The sequence below is a fragment of the Phascolarctos cinereus genome, unplaced genomic scaffold (assembly GCF_003287225.1).
Source record: "Phascolarctos cinereus isolate Bilbo 61053 unplaced genomic scaffold, phaCin_HiC Scaffold_4;HRSCAF=312, whole genome shotgun sequence".
Classification (NCBI taxonomy): domain Eukaryota; kingdom Metazoa; phylum Chordata; class Mammalia; order Diprotodontia; family Phascolarctidae; genus Phascolarctos; species Phascolarctos cinereus.
Window position 1 is genome coordinate 474,296,868 of NW_027555847.1, and position 25,845 is coordinate 474,322,712.

The 25,845-nt window shown below is 36.4% G+C and overlaps 1 protein-coding gene and 1 long non-coding RNA gene across 9 annotated transcripts in view; one reads left to right on the forward strand and one right to left on the reverse strand.

The window, feature by feature from the left end:
* NSMAF (neutral sphingomyelinase activation associated factor) overlaps positions 1–25,845 on the forward strand; it is a 66,581-nt gene that overhangs the window by 24,719 nt on the left and 16,017 nt on the right. For 4 of the 8 annotated variants that reach the window (XM_021005903.2, XM_078153402.1, XM_021005900.2 and 1 more), the window contains exons 10-22: positions 5,813–5,942; positions 8,298–8,369; positions 12,761–12,869; positions 13,650–13,703; positions 15,712–15,888; positions 18,402–18,481; positions 19,587–19,677; positions 19,774–19,837; positions 19,987–20,038; positions 20,142–20,262; positions 20,682–20,813; positions 22,450–22,492; positions 22,979–23,142. In XM_021005903.2, coding sequence (XP_020861562.2) covers positions 5,813–5,942; positions 8,298–8,369; positions 12,761–12,869; positions 13,650–13,703; positions 15,712–15,888; positions 18,402–18,481; positions 19,587–19,677; positions 19,774–19,837; positions 19,987–20,038; positions 20,142–20,262; positions 20,682–20,813; positions 22,450–22,492; positions 22,979–23,142 — 1,289 coding nt within the window. The other 4 variants (XM_021005901.2, XM_078153403.1, XM_078153404.1 and 1 more) reach the window with 4 other exon arrangements.
* LOC144456973 (uncharacterized) lies at positions 3,837–8,015 on the reverse strand. The gene is made up of 2 exons (XR_013486219.1): positions 7,907–8,015; positions 3,837–5,940 (listed from the first exon to the last, which is right to left on the reverse strand). It is a non-coding gene; the product is annotated as an uncharacterized LOC144456973 (long non-coding RNA).

Below are 25,845 nucleotides of genomic sequence, written 5' to 3' on the forward strand. Positions count from 1 at the left end.
AACAACATCAACCATGTCTGTCAGTATATACAATTATCCATACCTATAGTCTCTCACTTCGTCAAGAAAGGAGATGTAGTTTCTCAACTCTCCTATGGGGCCACACTTCATCATTGTAGTTACATAGTCTTCAGTTTGGGGTTTTTTGCCCTTCCCATTTATACTGTTTTCATCATTGTGATGTTTTCCAGATTCTGCTTACTTTCTTCTGTATCAGTTCTTATAAGTCTTCTCATGCTTCTGAATTTTAAAAATTCATCATCTCTTACAGCACAGTAATATTGCATTTACATTTCTATACTGCAACTTGGTTAGGCGTTTCCCAGTTGATAGGCATCTACTTTGTTTCCAGTTCTTTACTACTACAAGTAATGCTGCTTTGAATATCTTGGTTTATTTGAAATCTTTCTTTCTCTCTTTGACCTCCTTGAGGCACATGCCTAGGAATGAAATCTCTGCATCAAAGATTATGAACAACTTAGTCATGTTTTGAACATAATTCCCAATTATTTTCCAGAATTTTTGAACCAGTTCACACTCTACCAAGCTGATTTTGAATCATTTAACAACTGCTCTTTGAGTCCAACAGTTTCATCAGTTCTGAGTCTTATTAATTGTATTGTTGTCTAGCCTGCATTTCTCATCTTTTCCATAAGAATAGCATGTGATACCTTATTAAATGAATTTATCCCTATTAAATTTCAGTAGATTCGCTGGCCTAGTGTTCTAACCTCTGAAGACCTTTTTGGATTCTGATTCTGGCATCAAGTATATTTAACTATCTCTTCCAGCTTTGTGTGATCTAAAAATTTGATAAGCATACCATCTGTGCTTTTATTCAAGTCATTCATAGTAACATGAAACATTCATAGTAACATTAAACAATATAGGGCTAAGCATTTATTTTTGGGGCATTGCACTGGAGACCTTCCAAGCTGACATCCAGCTTAATAGTCAACTGACTATTCTTTGGGTCTGGCCCTTTAACTCATTTTCAGTGCACTTAATTGTATTATTTTCTGACTACCTCTCTCCCAACTTTCCCCAAAAAAACTCCCAGTTTAGAAGCTCCCCCCATTGAAACAATTTGTCTTATCTGTAATTGATAGCTTTAGAGTTATAGGAGCACCTAAAAGGTTAAATGCCTTAGTGGCCAAATAATGTTATCAGGGGCAGAACTTTAACTTAAGTTTTCCTAACTCCAAGGCTGGCCCAGTATCTAATAAGCCATGCTATCTTTCAGTCTAGTATGGATAGGACTAGGTACTACACCTCTGGTTTCATTGGTATAGAGTGAGGAAGTTCCCTCCACTAATGCAGATTGGCAAAGAAGGGGCCAATAGACAAATTGAAGGTGAGAAAGATGGAGAAAAATAATCTCTCATACAAGATTCTGAAAGAGAAAGTAGGGGATGGAATCAAGGGTACAATTAAGTGCCGACAAGAAGTCCCGTTTCATCCTCTGAAATGGAACAAAGGAGAAAATGTCAGAAGTTTTGGGGGTATGGAGGAGGGAAGATAAAGTAGCATAATTTACTTGTACTTTAATTTTTCCATCATCTCTCAAATGCTGAGTAAATGGAGATTTATGCTGTTATGTCATTACTTATTGTTAATTTGTTTATTACTTATTGTTAATATTGTTTACTTGCCAAAAGAAAAAGTGGAACAAGAGGACATATTTGTGTAAAATTTTGCCCACACTGCCTCCTTTGTGTGCATGTCTTCTTACTGGTTTAGCTAATCTACACAGAACTATTTTTATACTGTTGTTTCTGGAAAGCTTGCTTCATTTTTAGTGCCCTTGGATGTCCTTCTGCATTGCATCAACAAAGCAGTGACTTAATGCATCTGATTACTTGTATGAAAACAGTTAATACAGTTGATGTTGTGCTGTCCTAATTGTGACTAATTTTTCCTTTCCACACTGCATTGGCCTTGTGTTTTCCTTAAAAAGTTTTAGATAATGAGCAAAATGCTAATGGTTAGTTGAAAAACATCAGAAAAGATGAAAAATAATGATGGGGAACAGTCTTTTAAGAGAACATGATACAAGTTAGTCATAGACATCACCTAAGGCTGCCTCATTTTTGAGGGAATAGAAGAAGTATGGAGATGAAACGTTATGAAGTAGTTGATAGTCCAGTTGTCAGGACTAGAGAACACAAGCTATCCATGTTTCCATCTGTAAAATGGGAATGTTATTTGCCTTTTCAACTTCAAAGTAAAAAATAAGATTATGTAAAGTCCTTTGAAAAATAAAGGCACTTGTGAAAATGCTAGCTATTACTACATGAATGTGTCTAAGGATAAATGACAGGATCCAAAATGTTTAAAAAATATATACCTGGATGAGTAATTGATTGATGGCTAAAGGTGTTTGCTTTTCCATTTTAATTTTTAGGTTGCCTCAACCTATTGTGTTTTTGGTGTGGTTGCAACCCCAAATAGTATACAGTTCTAGTCTGAGTCTCAGTGAAGAGCCCAGAGAGATTGACAAATGAGTTCTACCAAACTTTTAAGCAACAAAACGTAGAAAAGTATAGTAGGCTAACTAAACTCCTTCTGTGATATAGTATTTGATAAACCAAAAAAAAAAAAGACAAATTGAGAAAAAAACTGTAGAACAATATCATTAAGTATTATTAGTGGGAAAGTAATTTAAAATTGTTCATCACAGTCAAGTAAGATTTATAACTACAATTCAGTGCTATTTTAATATCAGGAAAACAATGTAACATCAAGAAGAAAAAATAAAGAATACGCCATTATACCTACATGCAGAGAAAGCTTTTGATAAAATATAATATTCATTTTAAGTTTAAAACTTAAAAAAGAATAAAAGAACCTTTTCATAATGATTTTAAAAGTCTGCAATCACTCTGTGTGTGTGCATGTGTGTGGACAAACACACTCCCATTAAGAACAAATATTAAACTCCCTTGTTTAGCAAAGAAATGAAACCAAAATGGGTTTCCTTAATTGGAGAATGGCTGAAGAAACCATAAGTGTGTGTGTGCACATTTTTATAAGCAATAATATTCCATTAAAATGTATGTATACATATGTAGTATGAAATATTACTACACGGAAACTACAAATAGGTGTTAGTTAAGCACGCTTTGGAAATTCCTGTTCAGCAGTTTTAGACCTCTTACCTATAGCAGTAAGGCATGACAAAGAAATCAAAGCAATAAATGTTGACAGTGAAGAAGTTAAAATTTGTGTTCATTTGCTAATGACTCAGTTGTAGTATTTAGAAAAACATGAGATTTCTATAAATGGAAACAAGTAGAATCAAAAGAATGATAGATACACACATAATTACAGCAATGTAAATTTTAAGAAATCAGATGAACCTGAATAGCAAGTAATTGGAAAATTAGTGGTGGTCCCAGAGAACTGATAATGAAGCCTGCCTGGGACTAATACAGCAGAATGTAATATACATTATCAGATGAGGTTACTTTCCTTGTTTTTTTCATTGATATAAGGAAAAGGTTCAATCTGGAGAAAAAAGAGGGAAGAAAGTTTTTCCCCTTTCACACACCTGAAAGTGACTTCAAGGCAAAGACAAAAACATTAGTAAAACTTTTTTTAAAAATAGGTGTTAGTTAAGCACACTTTGGAAATTCCTGTTCAGCAGTTTTAGACCTCTTACCTATAGCTGTAAGGCATGACAAAGAAATCAAAGCAATAAATGTTGACAGTGAAGAAGTTAAAATTTGTGTTCATTTGCTAATGACTCAGTTGTAGGCTTAGAAATTTAGGTAGAGGGGCAGCCAAGTCACTTAATCCCAATTGCCTCACCAAAAAAAAAAAAGTAAAGTAGATAATAAATTATCATTGTGGATATATTGCATTGTGTTGTATATAGTATGTTGTCATAAAATCATTCAACAAACTTTTATTATTTATTTTTTACATTCTTTTCTTTTTAACTTTTTGTTTTGTTTTGGTTACATTTTAAGTTCCAAGCTCTCTCCTTCTCTCCCTTCCAAACTTCCCCCCATATCAGAGAAGGCCAACATTTGATAGAGATATATAAATGGAGCCATATAGTACATACTTCCATATGTTACTTCTTTTTCTAGAGATGGATAGCAGTTACTCAGTATTGGTATTAACTGTATAGTATATTCTCTTGATTCTGCTTGTTTCACTCTGCATTATTTCATACATGTCTTTCCCTGTTTTTCTAAAAACAGCCTGCTCATCATTAAAGCTCAGTAGTATTCTATCACAACCATATACTACAACTTATTCAGCCATTTCCTAATTGATGGCTATCCCCTCAGTTTCTTATTCTTTGCCACTACAAAGAGAGCTGCTATAAATGTTTTAGAACATTTAAGTTCTTTTCCGTTTTCCCTGATCACCTTGGTAAACAGACCTAATAATGGTATTGCTGGGTCCAAAGGGTATACACAGTTTTATAACTATTTGGGCATAATTCCAGATTGTCCTCCAAAATGGTTGGATCAGTTCACTATTTCACCAACAGTGTTTTAGTGTCCCAATTTTTCCACATCCCCTTCAGCATTTGTCATTTTACCTAATCTGGTAGGTGAGAGATGGTATCTTGGACTTGGTTTAATTTGTATTTCTCTAATCGGTAGTGATTTAGAGCATTTTTTTATCTAACTATATGTGGTTTTGATTTCTTCTTCCAAAAAGTGCCTATTTATATCCTTTGACCATTTATCAATTGGGGAATGGCTCATGTTCTTATAAATTTGACTCATTTCTCTGTGTATTTGAGATATGAGGCCTTTATCTGAGAAACTGGCTACAAAATTTGTTTCCCAATTTTCTTCTAATCTTGGCTACATTGGTTTTATTTGTACAAAACCTTTTTAATTTAATGTAATCAAAATTATCCATTTTATATCATCAGTAAGCATTTATTAAGTTTCTATCTTGTGCCAGGCAGACACTGAGATAGGTGATAGGGATGCATTTTTTTTTTAAAGAAGTAGTCCATTCTATGCCAGATGGTATACAGAAACAAAAACTGAGACCTGGGTATCATGTAGTTTCAGGGTACATTTAGCTAAAACTTCTGTGTTTGTATACTCGCATGTTTAGTCATTAATCCTTTTATAGAAATATGTTGGTGTTGATTTCTATAAAGGAAAGCAGATTTAGGAAAAAGGGTAACATTAAAAAGGTATTGCTACTAGGCCAGATAGATATATTATAAACTTGAAGATGAAAGGTCCAATTATTATCTGCATAATTTTGGTGAGGGAATATTAGAGGTAACTGAAATGGTTCTAATAGAGCAAAGAAAAAAAGTAATTTTTTGGATCCATCTTATTCAGATAATCACAGTTTAATGAACATTGCATGTAAATGCAATGCTAAATAAAGGTCTCTATGCACCTGTGTTTAAAAAAATATTGTAGGTAATCATGTAAATACTTAGGTAGTTTCAGTAACAGAAGCATGTGAATGAATTTTAATATGAAAATGATTTTAAGATCTGAATTGTTTCATGGCACACATTTTTAGACCGGAGTCCCTCTGGTATTATTCTCTGCAAAAGGAAGACTTTTAAATCATCCTTTATTCAAGATGGTATCTCATGTTTTATTTGAAAGGTCATGCCATTCAAAAGACTATAAGGCTTATCTAAGTTAGCACTTTATTCACCTGTTCTCCTGAATTTAGTACTTAGAAAATAAGAACATATTTAAATCTAGATTTCAGCTTAGATTAATCTAAAATTGGAAATTATGTCTCAGTTTCAAGATGTTTCATTTGTTATTTTAAAAAAAAGAACTTCTTGCCTTTAAAAAAAATTTCTTAGATTCCAAAGTCTTTCCGAAATATTCAAGATGGAATGTAAAGCAGAAATGGTGACGCCACTAGTGACTAATCCCGGACACGTGTGTATCACTGACACAAACCTGTATTTCCAGCCTCTTAATGGGTATCCTGTAAGTAAAAATGAGTATCACATTAGTGGAATTCTTATTTAGTGATCCTTAAATAGTATAGCTCTAATCCTTTACCATTCAGTCACTTTGGAGAATTTAACTCAATTACTTAAGGCAGGCAAGCAAGAAGCATTTATGAAGAGTTTACCATGTGCCAGGCACTGTGCTAAAGTGCTGGTGATACAAATACAAGCCAAAAAAGACAGTTTCTGCTCTCAAGGAGCTTATATTCTAATGGGGGAAGTCAACACGTGAAAAGGATCTTAAGGGGAGGTGGGAAAGGTACCCTACTGGAATGTATTGGTGAAGTCCAGAGAGTTGAAATTCAGCTGGAAGAATAAAGCATAGATGACCTGGGGCCTTCTCCAAATTGGAGGCCCCTGCAAGGAGCTCACTGATGGGAGAAGGGAGCCCATATGGTAGAAGGATGGGAAGGCCCCAGGAGCTAAGGGAAGTCTCAGGGTAAGAATGCAGAATGTTCTCTAAAGGCATGCCATAGCACTGTATTCCAGGAAGGAGGGGACAGAATGTGGAGAGTACAAGATGTATTATGAGTGGTAGAGGAAGAGTTGGTAAGGGAGGTGAAAAATCCTCCAAAGAATATACTTGTTGGGTTTATTCTGTGACAGTCATTTATTAAGTTCCTCTTATCTTCCAGATCCTGTGGGTTAGGCACTAAAAAGAACTTTTTTTTTTTAAATGAAACATTCACTGCTCTCAAGGAGCTTACATTCTAATTGGAAGGACCCATTAGATTTTCTTGGGTAATAGCACTCAATTTGTCTTTTAAGGAATCCTTAAGAGAGAAAATGATCATTTACTGTATATTTATATACAGTTGGTATATATGGGTATAACTTTATTCTTTTCTCCCTCCTTAATTACATAGCAATCACTAGATTTAATTCTGTTCCAAAAGAAGTATATTATTTTCTTTACCTACTTCATCCTGTCTAAGAACCATGCAAAAAAAGGGTTCTAAAGGCTAATAGGTGGAGTTACTGTTACAGAGTAAAAACAATTTCTTCCTTCCCAGATTTACTAATAGTGTTTGGCTGCTAGTTCTAGTTCCTGCTAAGCCAGAAATGGAGTTGGCAAGAGAAATTCAGGTTCTAAATAGGAACTTGTTAAGATGTTTAGCATTTCAAGCTCTGGCCCTTTTAAAGTACATTAAAGAACAAGATTCCTAAAATGCTCTGATAATACATTCAGGTTGGCCTGGCAAAGGAAACTGGAGGAGTTAAATAGTACCATCAACTTTGGAAAACTGGAAATTTCCAGTATCTGTTCAAATTCCACTGAACCAACTAGGGTTTTTCCAGTTGGAAGGTAGTGCTATTAAAATTATGTCCACTAGGTGGTAGGACAAGCTAGCTAAGACTTCTAGACAAGCTTAGTCATGATCATATGGTTTCTGGCTTTCTTTAATGTTTTAATAAATTGTCTTTTGGCAATTAGATCTCAAAGCATTAAGGCAGAATCTTTACATAAAGTAATTATGATAGCCGGGGCCAGAAGCTTTTGAAAAGCTCACTTATATTACTTTGATTTAAATAGTAAAGTATTAACTCCTAAAATTCCTTGTATAAACCTCCATCTCAGTGATTTCTAACCAGTAGCTTAAGATTTACTGGTTATTACTAAGTTTCGCCTGGTAGATGTCAGTGTTTTGCTGCTACCATGAACCCCTTCTCTCCCATGTCTTCTTTATGTGATTTGTCAAGGCACAGGGTAATATAGCTTGGAGTCAAAGGACCTGGGTTTAAATCCTGGCTCTGTTCATTACTACTTGTTTGATATTGGTTAACTACCTTCTCTGGGCCTTAGTTTCCTTAACTATAATGAAGGAGTTAGACCAGATAACTTCTAAGGCCCCTTCTGGCTCTTAAGTCCTATGGTCCATTGGGAGGGAGAGCACAAGGATGTACTTCCCTCCATCTTAGGGCAAACATAGCATACCTTACCTTATCATGGCCACCAGGGATTTTACCATTGAGGTCTTCTTCACCATCTGATCTTCTCCATCCCTTCTCTCTGTTCACTCCAAGTGATTGAAGGCTTCAAGAAAATAAAAAGTAGTTTTTCCTTATAAAATTTTTTTTAATTTAAAGTTTAATTTGATCTTTACCACAGGTAACTGGGGGGGGCTTCATAAAGGCAAAAAGAACTTTGAGAAGTTATTACTTCCTTCCTCATGGCTGTGGTAGAATTTAGTTTAATTTATCAGTATAACTCTACTTATTATTTTTTAAAGTTATCAGGTGACTATCTTAAAGAATGGGAACAGCTAGGAAATATTTAGTTTCTTGCTTAAACATGCCAGCATTTTGATATTTGGGGTTCTTTCTCTTAAAGAAACCTGTAGTCCAAATAACCCTTCAGGATGTGCGCCGGATTTACAAAAGGAGACATGGCCTCATGCCTCTGGTGAGTAAAAAAAGCACATCATTGATTCTTCCAGATTAATACTTTTCATTTCCTGAGCTAATGAAACAGAAAGCAGTACAGAGGATAGAGTGATAGGTTTATAATTTAGGAGACGTGGGTTCAAACCCACTTCTGACATAATTTATGGATAGATTGCAAACTGTGTCAATAGTGGTAGTTCTCTCACTGGTGAAATTACATCCCAGCTCATTGATAGAATGACACATCTTGAGTTTACTAAGAATACTAGTCTGTATACTTAATGTGTATTTCTGAAAAATGTGCAATATAATTGGCAAATAATAGATAGACTCATAAATCTAGCTTCCATTCCTTTTAGGTGAGGTGTACTAATTAATATACTGTGGTAAAGTGGCTCCCTTTTTTAAAATATTTTTTCTCTGAACTTAACAAATATTCACCAAAATGAATATTTCCACATACAAATATAAAAGGATTGTATATGAAACTTTAACTCTCTAAACCATATCACTTATTTTTAAATGTATATAATTCAGAATTTTTTTTTTGTTGATGAGGCAGTTGGGGTTAAGTGACTTGCCCAGTGTCACACAACTAGTAAGTGTCAAGTGTCTGGGGTCAGATTTGAACTCAGGTTCTCCTGACTTCAGGGCCGGTGCTCTATTCGCTGTGCTACCTAGCTGCCCCGAAGCACCTCCTAGTCTGTGCTTCCTTCTGAACTTCCTTCTGTTCTTTTCTGTGTATTTGCATTTACATACACACACACACACACACACACACACACACACACACACATCAATGACCTATTTAAAAAAATTTTTTTGGTGTCACCACCACTAATCCCTATCTTCCCTCAATTAAAAAAAAAAGAGCAAGAAAGCCATACAACAACAAAGCATAATTAAGCAAAGCATGAGGTCATGTCTGAAAACAGATGTCTGCTTCTTCACCTTGAGTCTATCAACTTTCTGTCAAGAATGAATTATGTGCTTTATTACAAATCCTCTTGAGTCATGGTTGGTCACTGATTTGATCAGAATTCTAAGCCTTTTAAAGTTGTTTTTCTTTACAATATCATTGTTATTATATAAATTGTTCTAGTTCTCTTTGTTCTGCATCAATTCATACAAGTCTTCCCAAGATTTTCTGACATGGTCTCTTTTATAATTTCTTTCAGTGAAATAATATCCATTATGTTTTTGTACCAGAATTTATTCAGCCATTTGCCGACTGATGGGCACTCCCTTAATTTCCAGTTCTTTGCTTTCATTCCCCTCCTTTTAATTCTACTTTAGCATCCATTCTTTGAAGTTTAAGGGGTTTTTTTTGTTTGTGAATACTCTTTGTATTATCTTTCCTTTTAATTCTCTCCCCCCCTCCCTAATCTTGCCTGCTTCCCTATGGATTTGTTTGTATTTCTACACAAAACTCTGTGTGTGTGTGTGTGTGTGTGTGTGTGTGTGTGTGTGTGTGTGTGTTCAACCCTCTTTGTCTGGTTCAGGTAAAGGTAAGGTTCATCTGATGCCTGCTCTTCCTACCCTTTCTTCCATGTTTGAATACTTTTCTTCTCATTCAACTCAGTAGTTAAGTCCCACCCCATTCTTCCACTTTTCTACATTCATGTCTTCCTTTTTATCTCTTTTTTCTTTCCTCTCTTTAAACCATCAGTTCAGAACCAGTCTATGCCTTCCTTTGTCTTATTATATTTGTCTTATTTAATTCCCTCCATAGCCTTTGAAAATGTTTGTGTTTCAAAGGCATACTTGTTTCTTCTCCCCTTATTAGAATATTGTCTGATAGAGCCACTAATTTCTGTTTGGGATAGTTTGATTTTCAGGGAGTCCATTACTACTTTCTGTTCTAAGCTATTTGTTTCTAATTCTTTCATCCAGAGTTTTTAATTTCATTTTAAAAAATCTCTCGCTTCATTTCTTCTAGGTATTAGCGTAGTCCTTGTGGGAAATCCATTTTTTTCCTTTGAGATTCTTCTAACAGTTGTCGTAGAATTGCTCTCTTCTTCTAGATTGACTTTTTTGATATCTCTCTATAGTAATTTTTTATAGTGATCTGTCTCTGCTTTTGTTTACTGTCTCTTGCCTTAGTTCCTGAATTGGGGCTTTGTGCCAGGGCCTGACTCTACTTTTTGCTGCACTCTTGGATGGAGTAGTCAGCTATGCTTGGTTTTGACCTGGGTTCCTGAGAGCATCTCCACTTCTTCAGTTGCATCTAGGCCAACAGCACTAGTAGGCTTTAACAGGTTCAGATTGTTTAACCCTTAGGACCTTTGATAGTGTGTCAGGACAGAGTGCTGTGGTCCCCTGAGACCCTGGACCAGGGTGTTCTGGTTGCTACTCCTCCCAGTAGTGTCAATACTATGGGTTACCAGCTACACTGGAGCTTTTTTGTGGGATGCCTCTGAATATAGAATCTTGTAGACATTGGTACCTGCAGTTGAGTTCAGAGGCTTCCATCTTGTTTGTCTGCACTGAATTTTCTAGTAGGCCTCCTTTCCTATTGGCCATAGACCTCTGGCTGACTCTTTTTTTTTTTTGGTGGAGAAGCTATTTCTTTCTTTTTTTAAATTTTTTTCCCAATTTTATTAATTTATCAACAATCACTTCCATATGCTTTTGAGTTGAAAATTTTTCTCCCCCTTCCTCCCCCCCCAGCTTCCCCAAGACGGTGCACAATCTGATATAGGTTTTATATTTACATTCCTATTAAACATATTTTCACATTAGTGAAGTTGTGAGTAAAAATTAAAACCAATAGGAGGAACCATCAGAAAGATGAAACAAAACTCAACAGAAGGTAAAAATAAATGATAGTGATTCGACTTCCATAGTTCTTTCTTTGGATGTGGACAGCATTTTCCATCCCGAGGCCTCTAGAGATGTCTTAGATCCTTGTAATGCTGAGAAGGGTTCAGTTTAACAGTATTAGTCATTGCATAACATGGCTGTTATTGTGTACAAAGTCCTCTTGGTTCTGCTCAGTTCACTCAGCATCAGACCATATAAGTCTTTCCAGGTTTTTCTGAAGTCAGCCTGTTCATCATTTCTTATAGCACAATAGTATTCCGTTACATTCATATACCACAACTTGCTTAGCCATTCCCCAGCTAATGGGCATCCTCTCAATTTCCAATTCTTTGCCACCACAAAAAGAGCTGCTATGAATATTTTTGTACATGTGGGTCCTTTTCCCATTTGTTTGATTTCTTTGGGATATAGCCCTAGAAGTGCTGTTGCTGGATCAAAGGGTATGCACATTTTTGTAGCCCTTTGGGCATAGTTCCAAATTATTCTCCAAAATGGTTGGATCATTTCACAACTCCACCAACAATGTATTTATTAGTGTTCCGATTTTCCCACATCCCCTCCAACATTTATCATTTTTCTGGCTGACTTAAGGGAGTTCTGACGATGAAGTCACTCACTGTAGTTTCCCTGCAAGTGAATCTCTTGATCACTATTCAGTCTGGTGCAGTTTTTTGGTTTTTTGTTGGTTTGTGGGGGATGAGCTGCTGGCCTCTGTTGAAGCTGGAAGTCTCGCTGATTCCTTCCTTCTAAAAGGGCTACTTTCAAGCAGTGAGGAAGATGGTCTTGTTTCATAGCTCTAGGCACACACATGGGACTTTGAATGGAATATAATTAAATTAAATTCCTAGCTTTTTTACTCAATAATATAAGCGACTCCATCCTACCATTCTCTTTTACTGTATAGCTAGATACAAGAGTAAAAGTAGGGAGATAATGGTGAGTTATTGCATGTCTTATTGGACATGCATTATACTACTTATCATTAGCACTACTAATACAATAAGTACAGTAATACCAGATATAATCCCCAAATCTCACTACTAAGATGCAGTTTGTATACATTTATCTTTTCTGTTCCAGAATCACAAACTTTCCTCTTATCCCAACTGGAGGGAGAGGCCCAGCTAGCAATAGGGGTAATGAGGCAGCAGATAATCTACTTGAACATAATTTAAATGTAATTGTGGTTACTTACAAGGTCGATTTAAAATCATTTTGTTTGTACTGTATTAAATTACCATGTAGGTTATAGGAGATTTAATATAAAGTACCACAGTGCTTATAGAAAAGAAGTAGATGCATAATATTATATCATTTAAATTTTAAAATAAATAGTAAGACCTAATTTGGCACCCATTGTATACATGATGCTATATTCTAAGCATGAGGAATATTTACAACACTTAATTTAGTGATCCTTAAGATCACTCTTATACATATCTCTAAAATATTTACCTCCAGATTTGTAGGTACAAAAAAGCCAAAAAATTGAAAATTTAAAAATTGAAATTTTTATAATATATTTTGAATTTTGTTATTAAATGAATATAATGTCACTGGTTTTAATTTTTCTCTCTGACTTTATAGGGTCTGGAAGTGTTTTGCACAGAAGATGACTTGTGTTCTGACATCTACTTAAAGTTCTATGAATCTCAAGATAGAGATGAACTCTATTTCTATATTGCAACATATTTAGGTTTGATGTTAACTTCTTACTGTGTTCTTACTAGCCTGAATGGTTTTAGCCTTTGTGCTTCAGTAGCTGGGTCAGTGAGTAAGAGGAATTTAACAAAAAATCTAAAATTATATCTGTGGTTTCATCTATTTCCCCCAAATTGAGAGTTTTAACCTTAGGTCTATGAACTTTAAAAAAATATGTTTTGGTAACTATTTTAATATAATTAGTTTCTTTATAATCCTACATATTTTATTTTATTTATTTAAAACATCCTGAGAAGAGGTCCATAGGCTGCCAAAGGAGTCCATGACACAGAAAAGATTAAAAATTCCTGTTCTGAATAATAACCGTAGTCGATTTACCTCTTATCTAGGATAACAAAATTTAGCAACATGAAAGCAAAGATGTGTTTTTCTTCACAACTTCATGTATTGCTTTTCTTTAGTAGAGAGTGTTTGTATAATTCTTGATAAGTTGGCTTTCATTTTTGAAGTAGGTTATTACCAAGCTACAGCAAAGAAATTTCCATCTTGATATATTAACTAATTCAAATTTTGCTTCATAATGTGATTCAAGTGTCTTGATAAATCGTATATTTTGATTATTGATTATAGTAACAATTACATAACTGAAGAGAAAAGGAAACAAGAATTATTTAGTACTGATGAAATGTACTTTTAAAATAATATAGCATCTATGTAGCACTTTAAGGTTTACAAAATGCCTTACAAATATCATCTCAGTTAATCTTCAGAACAATCCTAAGAAGTAGGTACTGTTATTATCTCCATTTTGCAGATGAGGAAACGGAGGCAGACAGAGGTCAAGTGATTCGCCACAGTCACATAGCTAGTAAGTGTCAGAGGTAGAATTTGACCTTAGGTTTGCTTTTTCCAGGCCCAGCCCTCTCTAGCAGACTGCCCAGCTTCCTCTGGCCTACAGTTTAATTTTTTTAGATTAATGACTTCTCCCTCCCCTCCTTCCAAATAAGAAGGAACTAATGGAAATTTGGACTTCCTCGCCTCCATTTTGTGTTTATGAAGCCCAGAACAAGAATCTCTATTAGCTCAGCCTTTAAAAGATCGTCTTATTTATTTGTATGGCTTTGGTAAATTATTTTTACGTAACAGAATTGCCAGAGGATAAACACTAGCCAAGTCCTGATTACTGTGAATAATGAATCCTCTGCCATGGTCAAATTGTAGTTTTCATAAAAGAAGAGCAGACTAGGACCTTTACTGATATGGTCCTAATTGAGTTTAATATATATCCTTATATGTAGTGGCTATTTTGTGAGGTAGAGTTAAGTGTATGCTTCTCTGGAAGTAAAGATTCCCCTCAAGCAATTTCTAAAAAAGCAACCCAGCTTTTTTTGTTCACATGTGTAAACTCTTCAGGTTAACTCTGCTTGCATTAATTTAACTAATGATATAAATTTACTTACATCTCCTGCTTTCTAAATTTATTCAGTCATACTTCTCATTTTATTTTTTCTTAACATATCCAAAATGTTATTACCCAAAAAACCACAACTGTCATGTTACCCAAAAAACCACAACTGTCATAATGAGTCCTAATGTTTTTTTAGTCACCAAATTAGGACTTCCCCTACCCCGCACCCCAAAATGTAGAGACTACCCTCCCTTTTTTCTAAGCTCATTGTTAAGGTAACACACCTTTTCTGGGTTGAAGATGGGAGAAAATAAGTTAACTAAAGTGTTTTGGTTTAAGAAATCTTTCCTAGTAGCTATTTGAGAAAAGAATAAACTTTGAACTTGCTAGGCTCTATGCCACATAGGTTAGAAGTAAATAAAAAATATTTCAACAAATGAATCAAGTAAACAGAGCATGGGATAGTGTCAACAATAACTTGAAGGGTATGGTGGCACAGGCCTATAGTCTCAGCTACTGGGGAGGCTTAGGCTGGTAGATCACTTGAACTTGAGTCCTGAGCTTCAGTAGAGCTAAAGCTAATTGAGTGCCCTCATGAAGTTCGGTACCAAAATGCTGAGTCCTCAGATCGAGAGCCCACCAGATTGTGTAAGGAAGCCATAAATGGAGCAGGTCAAAAGCTTCTGTTCTGATCAGCAGTTGTGTCAGGCCCATGTCTGACTATCGCACTTCAAGCCTGGGTGAGATACGGAGAACTGATACCCCCAGTAAACAAATAAAATAACTGAAAAGTAAATTTGCTAAAGAACATGGAAAAGCCAATGAATTTACCCCAGATTCAGGGTCTGACTGGTGTTTGGTATAATGCAGTTTTTGTTGGTATGTTTTTTGGTGTTTTTTGGTGGTGGTGGTGTTTTTAATATTTGCTTTCCATAGTCTTTGTGCACCAGTATGAGAAACATTGCTATTTGGTGAAAGATCTTTTTCAGCATATTTTCTCAAATGAACAGCCTTGTTTTCTTCCTGCTGCCTCTTGTACAATCACAATGTAGTCATTGGCAAATAATCAGCAGTTTTCCTCTTCCAAGTTTGAAAGAAAAAAAAGGAAAGAAGGCTTTCCCCCCATGTTTTTGTATTAAAAGAACCTTGTTATCAAATGCCAGAGGTGATGTGACACTTCCTTAGAGGCTAGTTGGGTAGGATTCTTTGCCAGCTATGTGTTGACTTAATTTTTTAAGTAATGTGAGTTGAGCTCCTTTGTGGGAACCCTGAAATATTTTACATGTTATAAGAATTTCACTAACATTTAAGAGAGAGCCTTAGAGCAATTTATAGTCTAAGCAGAAGATAAAAATGGTGAAAATAAACTAATTACCCTACCTTTAAAATTCCCATATTGGTTGTACTAATTGCTCAGTTATCTGGAAACAAATGCTTTGCCTCCCAATGGCTTTTTTTTTCTCTTTAGAAAACCACATTACAGAGCATACTGCGGAAAGTTACATGTTGCAGTGGCAGCGAGGGCATATCTCTAATTATCAGTATCTTCTGCACCTCAACAACCTAGCTGATCGGAGCTGTAATGACCTCTCCCAGTATCCTGTGTTTCCATGGATAATAAATGATTATTTCAGTGCAGAATTAGGTAAATAGCGTACTTATATTCAGATAATAATGACTGACACTGGTATAACACTCAAAGGTTTGCAAAAGAGGGGGGATGTTGTACTGGATAGCTAGCTGGTCATCCTTAGAATCAGGAAGACCTGGCTTCAGGTTACACCTCTGACACATACTAGCAACTTGGGCACACATTTGTAGTTAAGTTGCCCCTCAGCATCTGTGGGGATAATTTCAACACTGGGAGTTTCCTATATAGATGAAATCACATGTCTGAGATTAACCTTCCCCCCAACACCCCCCCAAGAAAAAAAGTGATAAAAGATTTGCAAAGTTCTTTACAGATACTAATAAGGAAGTGGTTGCCTTTATTTTTTAAAGAAGAAAAATTAATTCTTTGGGGGAATTATGTTGATGATATGTTGTCTTTGTTTTTCAGCTTTTGATTGCTATGTTAAGAAATGAACACTCATTGGCCATACTTAAAGATCCTAAATTAAGAGCTGGAGGGGAACTTTGTGGTCATCTAGTCCAACCCCTATTACTTTAGAGGTATATTTTAATTAGTCAGTGAACATTTATTAAGCACCTTTATTATGCTAGGCACTTGGCTAAGTGCTAAATTTTAGTCCTGCTTCATCCTCTGGGGGGGTCAGTCTCTATGTGGAACAGGGAACCCACTGCCAAACAACCACCTCTCACAGGGCCAGCCCAGGTGAAGCAGTGGGTACCTGAGGCAGAGATAGGAGTCGTCGTGTGCCAGGCAAGTCAAACTACTGCCACCACCATGCCTTCATCTGCCTTCAAAAGCTGATAGACAGCCCAAGACTTTGAATCCTTTAGCCTTGAATACAGCTGTGCTTTTAGCCCTGTGACAAATGGTTTAACCCAAGAACATGATAGGATTTTTTTCAGTGGAAATAACATTTAAAAAGAGGCATCCCCACCTGTGTTGCCACTGTACCCTGAGGACCACAGGGCCTTTCCAACTGACTAAAGAGTTGAAACCTCCCCTGTGTGAGCTTCTGGACAGCAGTGGTTGTCTTACTTTTCTGTTTGTATCCCCAGCCCTTAGCACAGTGCTTTGCACATAGTGAGCACTTAATAAATGCTTCATTCATTCATTTATCCAAAGATGGAGATGCTAGATCCTCAGTTTCAATGTCTCAGTACTGGCAAGATGATAATAGATTTCTTTGCACATTATTGTGATGCAGTAGAAAGAGCATAGAATTTCCAGTTACAGAACCTGGATTCTAATCCTGCCACTGCCACTTGGAAGCCACTTAACCCCTCTGGACCTCATTTTCTTTATCTGTAAAATGAGATCGCTAGATGACCTCTAAGGTCCATGTCAGCTCCATGTTAGTTATTTAGAGGCTTTTAATATCTATTTATGTATTGCTTTAAAAACAAACATGTTACCAGAGTACTGCTTTGATATCTGATCATGGCATAGAAGTCACTTTGGGGACATAAGCACAAACTCTGACAGGTCTTGCAAAGCTAGAAAGACTTCAAAGATGGGCTATCATTGAACTTATCTATTGTAGTAATAACCTAGTTAGATTTAGAGGGGCTCATCATCAAAAGGTAGGCTTTCAAAAAGTACTTTTTTTTTTTGATAGAGGTGGTAGAATTGACATTACCACATCTCTTGGTTTTTTTTGTGTTTTTTTGGTTTTTGTTTTGGTTTTGTTTTTAGGCAATTGGGGTTAAGTGACTTGCCCAGGGTCACACAGCTAGTGTCAAGTGTTTATTCTGAGGCTGGATTTGAACTGAGGTCCTCCTGACTTCAGCGCTGGTGCTCTATCCACTGCACCACCTAGCTGCCCCCATTACCACATCTCTGTTTACTAAGGTGTGGAGAAGCTGCAGCCTTTGCCACTGGGATAAGTACCAGTATTGAATAAATGTATGTTTTTCTTTTGAAATAAATTAGAAATCATTCTCATGCACATTCTTTAAAACTCATACACACAAATGATACATGGCCGTCATACTCTACTCATAAGTACCAAATCACTTTAGTTGTTCATTTTGAGAGGCAGAGTTAATGTTAACATCCTAAAAGTGTACAGGGACTTATTTCTCAATGATAAAATCATGTCCCCATACTTCTCTCACAATTTGCACTGAAGTTGTGAAACAAGGCAAAGCAACTTGTGGTTAGGAAATCCATTCTCTTGTTTTAGTTGGAATGCATTTTTTGTTTCAGTTAGACCATCACCTTTTTTTCTTTGGGTGGTTTTTAATCAGTCTCCAGGATGTCATTGATATTTAGAGGCCCCACACTTTAATGAATGTTAATAACTTATTATACCAGAAATTATGATGACTTTCTTCTTTACTCTGTGCCATCTCAGTGACCATTTTCATTTCAGTTCGATAGATATTTAACATTATATTGACCCAAAATTAGGATATTGCCTTTTTGTCTAGAGCCTAGGAAAGTCAGGGGGAAGGGGAAATTGATTTGGTTTCTTTAGTAGATGTACTACACAAATAGCAGCAGAATTTGTGTGTTGTGTTTTTTAGATTTGTCAAATCCTGAAACCTTCCGGGATCTTAGTAAACCAATAGGTGCACTGAATAAGGAAAGGCTAGAAAGATTATTGGTAAGTTGAACCTTGATGTCTTATTCAGTCAGAGATTCCTTGAACCATTTTCATCCTTTCCTCTAGTGACCAAGGCATATTTACTTCTCAAATAATGAGCAAGAAATATGAGAAGAAGCAGGGAGAGTAAGTACCCTGAAGTCATTTCCCCTCGGTCTTCCATAACCTCACTTACTGCAGCATTTCTGCCCATTCGATCACTAGATGGACACCAGGAAAGTCAGTAATCTAATCTTATTGTTGAGTCGTTTTTTCATTTGTATCTGACTCTTTGTGATCCCACTTGGGGTTTTCTTGGCAGAGATACTGGAGTGGTTTGCCATTTCCTTCTCCAGGTCATTTTACAGATGAGGAAACTGAGGCAAATTGGGTTAAGTGACTTACCTGTTGTCACACAGCTAGTAAGTATCTGAGGCCAGATTTAAAGATGAATCTTCCTAACTTCAGGCCCAGTGCTCTATCCACTCTGCCACTTAGCTGCCCAGTCCAAACAGAAATAATCTCACTCAGATGCTTAAATGGATCTGTGATCTCATCTGATTTGGAAGCTTTCCAAAGACGCAGATTATAACCTGTTGTGTTAATTTCATACATCTCCTGAAAGTTCATGCAGTGTGCTGGAGGCCTTCCTAGAGTCCTCTCAACCTTGCTATGTGACTAGCCCATCTTTTCTTTCTGTCCTACAAATCTTCAATGACAAGTTCCTAGTGGGCTAAGTCACAGCCAGTTCCATGTGCCTTTCAGTGTGATAAGTTCAAACTGATCTTAATAACTACAGATCTTTGGTGTTGCAGAAGTTGCATTCTATATAAAGTAACTATGTGTCCCTGTAGATAGGAAAACACAAAACTAATGGCTTCCAGCAGCCTTTGTTAGTAGTATTTGCATATTTGTCCTTGAATATTCTCTCCCCTCATATTTTGAGAAATAAATCAGGAAAAAAATGTTTTCCTTTCTGCCTTATCTCCATTATACCCTCAGTCCCCTCTAGCATATCAAATCTCTTTGAGGCACATTTTCTACGATCTCATTTTCTTTGTGAGCACAGGAGCTGCTCTTTTTTTCATTGCTGACTAAGAAAAATATTTTCTTTCCTATGCTACAGATACGCTACCAGGAAATGCCAGAGCCAAAATTTATGTATGGAAGTCATTATTCTTCCCCAGGCTATGTGCTCTTTTATCTTGTTAGGATTGGTAAGATTCATTTTTGTGGCTTCCCGTTAAGTTTTGATGCACTTGGATGCCAAATGACTGAATGATCAGACTTAGTTCTTTGACTTTTCTTTCCAGCCCCGGAGCATATGCTTTGCCTTCAGAATGGAAGATTTGATCATGCAGACAGAATGTTCAATAGGTTTGTCATAAATATCCCTCTTATATATATTTTTGAGGTGTGATATTAAAACAGACTTTATTTTTCAGTATTGAATATGTGAAACTTAAGAGACCAAAATTCTGAAACTTTCTTGGTGAGCCTGAATTGTATTGTTTTATTATATTTAGTATTGCAGAAACTTGGAAAAACTGCTTGGATGGTGCAACTGATTTTAAAGAGGTCAGTAAAGAAGAAAGCTGATGATTCACCACATAATGGTTTCTGACTAATGGCCTTTAATAGTGTTTGGTGTTTGTTTGCTTTTTCCCCATGAAACTTTCAGCTGATTCCAGAATTTTATGGTGATGATTTCAGCTTCTTAGTCAATAATTTGAAATTGGATTTGGGAAAGAGGCAAGGAGGCAAAATGGTTGATGATGTACAACTTCCACCATGGGCATCAGGTAAATGGGATCAGCAGAGTCTTAGGAAGCTTTGTTGTTCAGAATAATTGTAGATATTTCTGTAAGTATCTTTTTGTTATTTATAGTATACTTGAATGAAAATAAAACAATCTTTAAGGGGGGCATTGCTGAAGACAGTACCACTGTTTAGGACCTAAAGTCTTTCATGTTTCTAGGATAAATGAAGGGGGTTTATATTTTGAGAAGATTGAATTTTGTGAAAATAATTCTTGCCCATTATTTATGTGGCTTTAATATAATAAATGAATGAAAATAGAATCTCATCAAAGGTTTGTCTGCCCTGTCTGTACATAAAACAGATACTCTACATAAAACTGACTGGATGAGAAGGAAATGAAGTGAGAGAAAAGAAGAATGGAGACTCCAGGATCAGTTTTCTATTCATTTTGTTCTAACAGGTCCTAAAGACTTTCTTCAGAAAAGTAAAGAAGCATTAGAAAGCAATTATGTGTCAGAGCATCTTCATGAATGGATTGATCTAATATTTGGCTACAAGCAAAAAGGAAATGAAGCTATTGGAGCCCATAATAGTATGTAGCAAATCCATTGAAATGTCTTTCATATCATTTAGTGAAAACAATCCAATACTGATTAAACACCTCCTTTTTGCAGAACCTAGTGCTAGGTGCTAAGGACACAAAAACAAAAGCCAAACAGTCCTTGCCTTTAAGGAGCTTACATTTACCTTAGGGATACAAAATGAACACAAACAAGTGAATACACAGTTAAGCGGACAGTGTGTGGGGAGGGAGAGGTCAGGGTAGTACCTGAAGATTAGGATTATGAGAGGGAGAGGTGAGGAAAGAGTGCATTTCAAGCATGGAAGATAGTTTGTGCAAAGGTATAGGGATAGGGGATGGGTGTCAAGTTCATGGATTAGCCAGTAGTCCAGTTTCGCTGTAGTGTAAAGTACATGAAGGAAAATCATGTGAGATGAGTGGAAAGGTTGATTAGAGCTAGATTGTGAAGGCCCCTAAAAGCCAGACTGCAAAGTTTATATTTTTTCTTAGAAGCAGTAGGGAGTCACTAAAGTTTTTACAAAAGGGGACTAAAAATGTAGATTGGAAAAAATCAGAGATCTCTATGAATAATTTTAGTTCTTCAAGGGAAAAGTCAGTCAACTAAACTGGATGCTAATTAACAATGAGAAGGGGCAGCTAGATGGCGCAGTGTATAGAGCACCGGCCCTGGATTCAGGAGGACCTGAGTTCAAATACGGCCTCAGACACATAACACATACTAGCTGCGTGACCCTGGGCAAGTCACTTAACCCCATTGCCTAGCCAAAAAAAAAGAAAAAAAACAATGAGAAAACAGAAAATTCAATGAAATTTAACTATAACTAGAGAACTTCAGCTTTGTAACCCTGAAAGGCTTCATATGATTTTTTTTGTTCTGTCTTGTTTTTGGTTAGGCAACGGGGTTAAATGACTTGCCCAGGGTCACACAGCTAGTGCTATGTGTCTGAGGTCACATTTGAACTCAGGTCCTCCTGAATCCAGGGGGCCAGTGCTCTATCCACTGCGCCATCTAGCTGCCCCCTATATGATTTTTAATAGTCTTTCATCTTGTTTGTATTCCCTTCTCCTCAGCTTTTCAGCAGCTCTGATTATAACCCAATCAACTATGGTAGCAAAGAACTTGGATTCCTCTAGAAACCTATTAGCATCTGCTTTTAATTAAATTGAAAGTAGCCATTTGTGTTCTCTTTGGATTTACTTTTTCTCTCCTCAGAACTTCTTGGGGGGTAGGGGTGGGAGTGGGAGGAGGTTTAGAGGGGTGGGGAAGATATAAGAAATGAGAGCCATTTAGTCCAGAATGCTCATATGATGGGACACTACAATACCATTACCATTCAGACTACAGTTCAGGCTATTGAGTCAAGTCCCTTAATGAGAGAATAATACATTCTTGATGACTGAAAAAATAGCACTAAAACAACAGGTCGTCCAGGCTGACAATTTAATTCTTGTTTTAAAGGTATTTGCTATTTATTGGGGTCTAGTATGAGTCTAGTATGCTAAAATAAAAATCAAAAATCTAGGTTCTCTGAGAATTAGGTTTTGAAGTTTTTAACTCTTGACCTCTTTAAGTTTTGAGTATGTGGTAGGTATATATGATGGGAATTTATATATTTTCAGTTAAACATTGCATCTCTTCTTTTAGTATTTCATCCCCTCACCTATGAAGGAGGCGTCGACTTGAACAGGTACTGAAATGGCTGCGTTTTTTAAAGTGTCTCTTTACTGGCATGAGGAATGCAATGTTCTTACATGTTAATCTTTTAGATGTACTACTCACCAAAGATAAAACAGTTTTAATGAGTCATATTTGATGACATGTACATCATCACAAATCAGATTTCATTTGTGTACAATACTTATTAATTACCTCTTATGTGCAGTGTGCTATACTAGATACTGCAGCAGATCCAAAATAAATGTGGCTAAGCCCCTGCCTTCAGTGTGCTTAGAGTTCAATGTACAGTACAGTGTCTTTGATGAGACAAAAATAAATAGAATATAAATTATAATAAATACAACATGCTGTAATGTCAGATGACAGAGAAATCACTAGGAGGTAGGAGATATACAGCTAACTTGTCTTTCTGTCACTATGTATTATCTAAATTAAATGTTTTTAAGAAACTCATAATGTAATAGCTCCCAAAATTATTTTGTGTTTTACCTAAAAGTATAGCGGATCCTGATGAAAAAGTAGCTATGCTGACCCAAATCTTAGAATTCGGGCAGACACCAAAACAACTATTTGTGATACCTCATCCTCGAAGAATCACCACAAAGGTTAAAAGCTTGCCACGGCCCTCCAGTCAGAGTGCTTCCTTAGCAGATTCTCCAGGTAAATTTATAGAGAACTCATGTACTTCCTTTTGACTCCCTTTCATAATCTAGATTCTTAGAAGTGGAGATTGGATAAGAAGTGAGCTTTTGCATTGCTCAGAGTAGGTTTTTTTTGTTTCTGCCAACTTAATGCTTTTCTTCTAAATCATGAACAGTTGTTGGTTTAAGTCAATGACTGTAGAGAAATCTAATTACTTTTATTTGGGGCATTATTCTTTTAGCTTAGCTGAGATTGTTAGTGCTTCATGAATATAGTGCCTTTTCTCTTTCCTTGGTTCCTTTGTCCAGCAACCCTAGTTTTGATTTCTGGTTCCTCCCTTCCCTGTGTTTACATATGGCTATGATTTTTTTTCCTTTGGTAGAATCCCTCCCCAACCTCTCCTCCTCCCCTTCTCCATCCCCCCCACCCCCCCTTAACAATACTGCCCAGAAATGAAGTCAGCAACAACTAAATTCCATTCCTTCTTGTGGGCCAAGAGACAAAATCTTTCATTCAACAAATAATTATTAAGTGTGCCCAGCACTGTGGTAGATGTTATATAAGTAACCTCCTTATGTTCCTTCATTCTCATTTCCTAAAATGAGAATATATTCTCAGGCATATTTGAGGTAGGTAAATTGCAAATACCACACTGTGCCCTTTCTCAGATTTCTCTTAAATTTTTTCAGTTAACATCCAGTGAATTTAGTTGCCCGTTATGAGGCCTATAAAGCTCTAAAAATGTGAAGTTATACATAGAATTACTTGATGGTGATATTTATACATTGATGCTTAGTCATATTGTCTGTAACCACTGTCATATGTGATCGTGCTACCTAAAACTGCTGATTATTTTAGAAAGTTGAGTGCCTCCAACCCATCAGGAAAGCAAAAGTAAAAGGACTGCCAGCTTAAAATAACAGAAGCCAGAGGAGAAGTGAATAAATAAACAAAAGCAGCTAGTAATCAAAAAATTTAGTTCTTTAGTCAGTTCATAGGATCATCAGGTTAGAGCTGACAGGTACTAGAGTCATTGAATCCAACATCTTTACAGATGAAGAAATTGAAGAAGGTTGTGATTTTTTCCTAGTTGCACAGCTTCTCAGTGTCTGAGGTGGAATTTGCACCCGGGTCTCGCTGACTTCAGATCTAGTGTATTATCCTGTGAACCATGTTGTCTTGAATTTCAGCAGGCAAGGAATATGTGCAAAGAAATCCTGTTGGCTAGGAAATGGATTCTTGTCATATTTTTCATTTCTATTCAAATCACAGATTTTCAAGTACCTACCGTGTTGATGCCCTGTATTAGCTATTGGAGAAGATAACAACATTTAGAGAAGACAGTCCTTATCCTTATGAAACTTACAGATTAATAGAGGGAATATAACATACATTATTTATCATTTTGTATTTTAGGTATTTGTGTAAGCGCATTAGAGGGGTATAAAAGTCCTATGTGAATTCTGAGGAGTGGGAAAGGTCATTATAGAGTGGAAGGTTCAGAAAAGCTTTCATGGAAGATGTGATAAATTTGAGTTAGGCTTTATAGACTGGGTAGAAATTCCACAGATGAAGAGCACAAAAAGCCATTTTTTTATACAAGGGACAGCATAGACAAGGGCTGTATTGATTCAGTAATCAGTAGTAAATGGGGACTTATGGAATGATGATTAAAGTTTTGCTAAAATATAGACCACACATGAAAGTCGCATGAGATAAGGCAGTTAAATTGTAGTTAGCCTTGAATGCCAAGGTAAAGAGGTCAGACTTTACTAAGTAGGGAATCACTGAAGAGTTTTGAACAAAACATGACCAAACAAACAAAGAAGATGAGTCTGGCAGGGGTGTGATGAATGGATTGGAAGAGAAAGAGTATGGGAGGGAGGGGGTGTATGGCTTTTGGGAGGCTATTAGAAGGCAGCAGTTCAGGTGCATGATGATGAGATTCTGTACTAAAATGGTAGCAGTTGGAACAAAAGGGAATGGATTGGTTGTGAGATACTGTGAACATATAATTGAAAAGTTTGTGGCTGATTGGATGTGTGAGGATGGGGAAGAGTCAAAGATAACAACCATTGTTGGACTATGAGAAGCAGGCACCTTGATAGAAATAGAGGAGTCAGAAAAGGAGGAACAGGTTTTGGGAAAATATAATAAGCCTCTTTGGTACATGTCAAGTTTTCATTTAAGCAGCTTCAGACACAGGTTTGTCTCTTACAGAGATCAGGGCTGCAGATAAAGAGTTTTAAATCATCCATTTAGAGGTGATAGTTGAAGCTATCTATGAGAATGAATGAGATTGCCAAGGGAGAGATAGAAAGCAGCTGAGGACAGAATCTTAGTGAACAGCCATCTTAAGAGGTTAGGGGGAAGACACACAGAAGTTAGAGGGAAAGGAAGAAAACCTAGAGGAGTAGGAGTAAAATGGTCAGTAGTGTCAGATGCTTCGGAGAGGTCAAGGAGAATGAGCATTGGGGAAAAAAAAAGACCTTTGCATTTGAAGGTTAGCAGGTCTAAGAGACAACAAACCAGTGATAAGTGCTGAAAAAATTCAGTCTTCACAGGATATGCTCCTGGAATTCAGAACCTAGTCACATTGTTGCTAACATCTTCCCCTGAGTATTACAACAGTAAAGCATTGTGTATTTAGAGGCATTAAGGATTTGGGGGGGAGAGAGGGGAATAGTTGGTTTTTTTAGTTATAATTAATTTGGCAGTGAC